Source organism: Salmo trutta, chromosome 7 (assembly GCF_901001165.1).
Source record: "Salmo trutta chromosome 7, fSalTru1.1, whole genome shotgun sequence".
Taxonomy (NCBI): domain Eukaryota; kingdom Metazoa; phylum Chordata; class Actinopteri; order Salmoniformes; family Salmonidae; genus Salmo; species Salmo trutta.
The window spans coordinates 48984575-48991926 of NC_042963.1; the positions used below are offsets into that span (position 1 = coordinate 48984575).

At 42.8% G+C, this 7352-nt stretch overlaps 1 protein-coding gene across 1 annotated transcript; it reads left to right on the forward strand.

Moving 5' to 3' along the window:
- Positions 1-798: 798 nt before the first annotated feature.
- Positions 799-7352, forward strand: LOC115197586 (aurora kinase B). The gene is made up of 9 exons (XM_029759245.1): positions 799-924; positions 1166-1204; positions 4167-4251; positions 4390-4438; positions 4599-4787; positions 5052-5190; positions 5430-5578; positions 5889-6063; positions 6249-7352. Exons 1-9 carry the CDS (start codon positions 916-918, stop codon positions 6420-6422), a joined length of 1008 nt encoding a protein of 335 aa, XP_029615105.1. The 5' UTR covers positions 799-915; the 3' UTR covers positions 6423-7352.

Below are 7352 nucleotides of genomic sequence, written 5' to 3' on the forward strand. Positions count from 1 at the left end.
AAATACAATTAACAATGGTGTGTGTAATCAGTAGTGTAAGTGAGTGCGTGCATAAATGTGATAATGAGGGTTGTTGAAAGGTGCCAAACAAACAGCCACAACTAAAATCTAACAGTGTGTCTGCATGGAGTCTCCTCAATGAATGGGGAAGAGGTGTATTTATCCCGGGACACACCCGGGCCCAGGTGTGTCCCATGTCGCTGACGACCCTCCCAGCTCCACCCACCGACATCCTATTAAGGAAAACAAGAGCAAAGAGAAAGAATACGGCCGACAGAGTGGGAGGGTTGTCACAAACTGAGGACAGACAATTTTGGTCCCGTTCTGTGACCTACCACTTAGCGGCTGAGCCATTGTTGCTCCTAGATGTTTCCACTTCACAATAACATCCCTTAAAGTGGACCGGGGAAGCTCCAGCATGGCAGACATTTTACGAACTGACTTGTTGGAAAGGTGGCCACGTTGAAGATCACTGAGCTCTTCAGTAAGGCCATTCTACGGCCATTGTTTGTCTATGGAGATTACATGGCTGTGTGCTCGATCCCTCGCGTCATTGTTATCTAAATATTGTGTAAATAAATATATTTGCCAGTGTAAAAACAATATTTAGATAACAATGACGCGAGGGATCCTCTGATTATGGTCATCATATTCGCCTGTTTTGTGTGGAACTCACCACAACTAGCTCGCTACCTCGACACCACAAACATCAACAACAGAAAAACACACGCGAATAGGAAGTAAAACGGAAGCGCGTCACTACTGGGCTGACTAATCGACGAGGAGTTGTACATTTGATCTAGCCAATCACACACAACGACAGTGGATTTGAAAGATTGGCGGTCGAAGCCCAAAGGACAGGGTGCCGTTTGGTTTTAAAGTTATTGTACTTAACATATAGCTAAATGCGTCAGTATGATGCAGGTAAGAGTTTATTTGTAATTAAATTACTAAAGTTTCTTCCTACATTACTGTTGTCTCTAACTAACACTGTAGCTAATAGCTTGCGTTAGCTTTGTTTGAAAAATGGCTTTGGCTAGCTAACATTAGCCAGGGTAATAGCTAGTTAGTTAAAACATTTATCTATGGCTAACGTCAACTTCTGGGCAGTGCCAATGATGACGTTAGCCAATTTAGCTTGTTAAACTATTCAATATCTTTGCAGAATAAGGAGAATTGTGACCCTAAAGGCCTACAAAGACCGGTAAGTTTCGCCACACTGGTCCTGTTTACCTTTGTGATTCCCTTCTTTCCTAGCCGAGTTTTCTCAACTCCACGATGTAGCTACATCAATGGAATTAGTGTCACTAGTTACCACAATCAGTCAAAATGGCTATATCGTGTGAACTAACTTTTTGGTCTTAATTTAAGGTTAGGCTGCCCCAGTATCTGTGCGTTAGATATGATGGGTATTACGGTTCTCCTAACTAACGCACTGGAAGCAACAAACCAAACTCCCATTAGACAGCTCTGCAATCGTTATGTGAAAATACGTAAGTTACTCACCAAATATGGAGTTTCGCTGAGCAACTATTTTCATTTACTCCCGTTATGGCCGGTATGTATACTGAACAAAAATATAAATGCAACCATTTCAAATATTTTACCGAGTTACTGTTCATATTCAAATAAATTCATTAGGCCTAATCTATGGATTTCACATGACTGGGAATACAGATATACCTCTGTTGGTAACAGATATATATATATATATATATATTTTTTTTTAATTATGTATGTTTTAAGTAGGGGCATAGTTAAGAAATCCAGTCAGTATCTGGTGTGATGATCATTTGCCTCATGCAGCATAACAGTTGATCACACTGATTGTGGCCAGTAGAATGTTATCCCACTCCTCTTCAAATGACTGTATGAAGTTGCTGGGTATTGGCAGGGACTGGAACACCATGTTGTACATGTTGATCCAGAGCATCCCAAACATGCTCAGTGGGTGACATATCTGAGTATGCAGGCCATGGAAGAACTGGGACATTTTCAGCTTCCAGGAATTGTGTACAGATCCTTACGACATGGCTGTGTATTATCATGCTGAAACATGAGATGATGGTGACGGATGACTAAACGCAGAAAATAAGGTCTGAGGTTAACACAGGCTTAAGAGATATTATATGTTTTGTTCTGAGATATCAGTCAGTTAACCTCTGAATTTTAAAGCATTCATGTGCTTATTAAAAAAAAGCTTCTGATAAAGATTTTCATAGAACAAAACGTATAAGATCTCCTAAGCCTGTACTTACTACAGACTTTTATTATTTGGTGAGTGAGAAATGTATTTTGACATTAATACGCTTGCAGAGCTGTATGTTGGAATCGGAGCATCCTTGGCGTTAGATCTCTAACCCACAAGCTAGGGCAGGGTTAGGCATAAGGTTAGTAGTGTGGTTAGGTTTAAATTCAAAATGTTTTTGTGTGATATTCATAATCTCTACACCACCCCAACATCAACATACTTTTGGTCATGTAGCTTGTGGACACCTGCTCTGCGAACAAAATCATGGGTAATCTGGAGTTGGTCCCCCCCCTTTGCTGCTTTAACAGCCTCTATTCATCTGGGAATATTTACCACTAGATGTTGGAACATTTCTGCAGGGACTTGCTCCCATTCAGCCACGAGCATTAGTGAGGTTGGGCGATTGGTCCTGGCTCGCAGTCGGCGTTCCAATTCATCCCAAAGGTGTTAGATGGGGTCGAGGTCAGGGCTCTGTGCAGGCCAGTCAAGTTCTTCCACACCGATCTCGACAATCCATTTCTGTATGGACCTCGCTTTGTGCACAGGGCATTGTCATGCTGAAACATGAAAGGGCCTTCCCCAAACTGTTGCCACGAAGTTGGAAGCACAGAATTGTCTAGAATGTCATTGTGCTCTGTAGCATTAAGATTTCCCTTCACTGGAACTAAAGGGCCTAGCCTGAACCATGAAAACAGCCCCAGACCACTATTCCTCCTCCACCAAACTTTACAGTTTGCACTATGCATTGGGGCAAGTGGTATTCTCCTGGCATCTGCCAAACCCAGATTTGTGTGTTGGACTGCCAGATGGTGAAACTTGATTCATCACTCCAGAGAACCCATTTCCACTCCTCCAGAGTCCAGGCTTTACACCACTCCAGGCGACGCTTGCCATTGCACATGCTGATCCTAGGCGTGTGTGATGTATCTCGGCCATGCAAACCCATTTCCCGACGAACACTTCTTGTGCTGACATTGTTTCCAGAGGCAATTTGGAACTCTGTATTGAGTGTTGCAACCAAGGACCGTTGATTTTTACACGCTTCAGTACTCGGCGGTCCTGTTCCGTGTGCTTGTGTGGCCTACCACTTCACTGCCGAGCCGTTGTTGCTCCTAGACGTTTCCACTTCACAATAACAGCACTTACAGTTGACCAGGGCAGCTCTAGCAAAAATTTGAACTGACTTGTTGGAAAGGTGGCATCCTATGACGGTGCCACGTTGAACGTCAGTGAGCTCTTCAGTACAGGCCCTTCTACTGCCAATGTTTGTCTATGGAGATTGATATGGCGGTGTGTTGGTTTTTATACACCGGTCAGCCACGTGTGTGGCAGATAGCCGAATCCACTCATTTTGAAGCGGTGTCCACCTAGTTTGTGTGTTGGGGTGGTGCTGGAGATGATGAATATGGAGTTCAAACATTTACATTTCCCTTTAAGAAGAAACAGTGTAGAAGAAGGTGAGGTTTATCCATAATTATGACTTTGTGGTAACTAGTGACAACCCTGTAGCTCTGACTACATCGTGTCGCTGTTGGTCGGTACTTCTAAAATGTACATTCTGAAACCCTTACTGTGTACATAATGTTTGTCCTCTGCAGCTTTTTTTTGTTTGTTGCTGAAATCCATCCTTCTTAATAAAACGTTAATCAAATACAACCACCAACTGTTTCCTCGTATTGACTGAGGGCGACTTGATCTAGTCGGAGGTACACTCTGCCCACAGTCGTCGCAACCCAACTCCACCGTGATGTACATCGTGGAGTTGGAACCCCATCTACTCCATTCCTGACTAGCTAGTTGCCATAAAATAAAGTTGCCCATTTGGCTGGCTACCATTTTGAATTCTTGACTTTGAACCAGTACTGGGGAGCTGGAGGCAATTAGGTTTAATCTAGGATGTTTTTCTACCTGATAGATGGCAACTTCAATGGTTTCTGTGGGTCCTCAGAGAGTTCAAATACCATCTGCCCCAGAGGCTACAGACAAAAACGCAATTACAGGTACATTTCAATAGCTACCATTCTGCCTGATATACCATCTAAAAGTGTATAGAAACACATCACACCACTTTTAATGGTGCTAACAATGTACCAAATATGTTTTTTGCTCAATTCTGAATCCCTATAATGTCACTACAGGTCCTGGGAGAGAGCCTGTCACCTCTTCCTCCGGTGCCGCTCCGGCAAAGTAAGTCTTTTGCCCAGTAATATCGTCACCTCACCCTGATGTTGTGCATTTGGAATTTGTTTAAGAAAAAAGGGTCAATTCTCCTTAGCATTTTTTGGTTTTATCAACTAGATGTGTCATGAAGGTGTGGTTTTACGACCTCTACGTCTCTCCTCATCAGGAAATTCACCATCCATGACTTTGACATCGGGCGGCCCCTGGGCAAGGGCAAGTTTGGGAACGTGTACGTTGCACGGGATAAGAAGCTGAATTTCATTGTGGCGCTGAAAGTGCTCTTCAAGTCTCAGATGGAGAAGGAAGGTGTGGAGCACCAGCTCCGAAGAGAGATTGAGATTCAGTCCCATCTTAGGTCAGTAGTACCCTGATTTGGAATTTTTCTCAACTTTTTCAATCTAGCCTAGTAAGGGTATAGGTTGTTGCCTTAATATAATGATTTCTCTGTGGGAAATGTTTTGACGTGCTAGTTGACGCCAACATTATGAAATGTACTTCAGTGAGTGGCTTTAAGCTGGCGTTTTGAAACTGACCAGTATTCCCTCTATAATTCAGGGTGTATTATTTTCTCAGGTTGGAGAAGGTAGATTTAAATCATTCCTTCCTCCTGTTCCTTTAGACACCCCAATATCCTGCGCTTCTACAACTACTTCCATGACCGCTCAAGGGTCTTCCTGATCCTGGAGTACGCCCCACGGGGTGAGATGTACAAAGAGCTGCAGAAATGTGGTCGCTTCGATGACCAGCGCACTGCTACGGTAAGAGAAGTTGGCATTTTATTGTTGCATAGACAAGCTAATTAATCTATTCTGAATAATCAGTATCCTCCAATCATGGCATTTGGTTGTTAGATAGTATATTTGTAATAATAAGGTAATATTTTGGTCTGATAATGGTAGCTACGTTTTGCCATTGATTTAAGTTGGCATTACTTTATTTGCATTTGAATTGCAATGTGGAAATGAGTCATGTCTAATATCTGTATGTCCTTTGTTAGTACATGGAGGAGTTGGCTGATGCGCTGCTGTACTGCCATGAGAGGAAGGTGATTCACCGGGACATCAAGCCAGAGAACCTGCTGCTGGGGCTCCGTGGGGAGCTGAAGATAGCAGACTTCGGCTGGTCTGTCCATGCCCCATCCTTAAGGTGAGAGAACCCTGAACCCAACCCTCTATAGCCTCATATGTTTGCTTCACAACTAAATACTGTCCATTTGTATGTTTGAGACTGTACAGAATCACTGATCTACAAATCACCTTGTTGCATCCCAAATAACTACTTGTTTATGTCAACAAGACTGTAGATTCTGCACCTTGTCTAGCTCAAACTGATCTCCTCAAATGCACTGAATGTCATGAATTCACTGGGTTTTTCTTCCATCTTGACTATCTATTTGTAGACATGTTGCCATTAGAAAACCTTGTCACTTATCTAGCTGCTGTCTTACCCCCTCTAGGCGCCGCACAATGTGTGGAACGCTGGACTACCTGCCCCCAGAGATGATTGAGGGGAAGATCCACGATGAGAAGGTGGACCTCTGGTCCATCGGGGTGCTCTGCTATGAGTGCCTTGTTGGAAACCCCCCGTTTGAAACTGCCAGCCACTCTGACACGTACAAGCGCATCACAAAGGTTTGCATTTTTTTTATCGTCAATTACTTGTATATCCAGTAGTAATATTATCCCTAATTCGGGTGTAATCGCTTGAGTAGTTCCATTGTGATTTCTGACTAACATCTGTTTTTAAATAGAATGTAGTAGTTAGATATTTACCCAAGGCACAGCTTTTAAACGGTGAATGACCTCCCATCTGTCAGGTTGACCTGCAGTTCCCCAAGGTGGTGTCTGATGGTGCTCGGGACCTGGTCTCTAAGCTGCTCCGCCACAGTCCCTCTATGCGCCTCCCCCTGCAGAGCGTCATCACCCACCCCTGGGTGAAAAGCAACTCCCGGCGGGTACTACCTGTCGTCTTTGCTCCCAAGAAACCCTAACTCCAATGTTCCAGCCTGTCTACACTAACAAGAAACCCCAAAACCACCATAGACCAACATATTCATATGTTTATAAATAATTAAATATTCATGTTTTATAAATAATTGAACATCACCCAGTAGGTTCCAGCCTGCCTTCTACCTGGGTGGAGGACTGACTTTTACCCTGCTGATTGGGACTTTCCAACTTTCAGGGATTTCACCTTTTTTTTTTTTTACTTACCCGGACAATCTTCATCCACAAACTTTTAGTTTCACTCGCAGATATAGATAGATAGATCTGTTAAGCTGGGACAACCAAACGACTAGATTACTCTAATTTTAATTTACATTCAGTCCCAGAACAATTCAAGGGCGCCCTCTACTGTGGAGATTTATTTCTTGCCTTTCTTAAATAGATTTTATAAATGTATTTACTTTGTCTTTGGTTTCCTTTTTTTCTCTTTTCAACATACCTTTTTATACAGCCTGCATGAAACATCCTCTACCAAGCTTTTTCTTTATATGTATTCCTTTTGCAACTGTTTTGAAATAAAAATAGCATTGGTTGCTTCACAGGATGATGCCAAATTGATTTATAGAAAAGAGTGGCAAGTATCAATTAAAGTTCTGAATGTAGTAGCGGGTGAAATTCCATGTCTTACCTTCCTTGTTCCAGCTGATGTCAGTGTTGTTCTGTGGTCCACTGGGAGTATCATTATCCTCAGTTCTGCAAATGATTCCTGTCATGGGGTGACAGTTTTTGTCTGGGGACTGAATAGGGTGTATCTGAGCTGGCCATAGCCCTGGTCAAAAGGAGTGCTGTCTATAGTGAATAGATTTGTTACACAGCCTGGGACACTGACAGAGGAAGATAAGGATAACTCTTAATACATTGTAAAGCATTGCTGTGACTGTAATAAATACACTGAGTAATTCTACTGTCTGGTA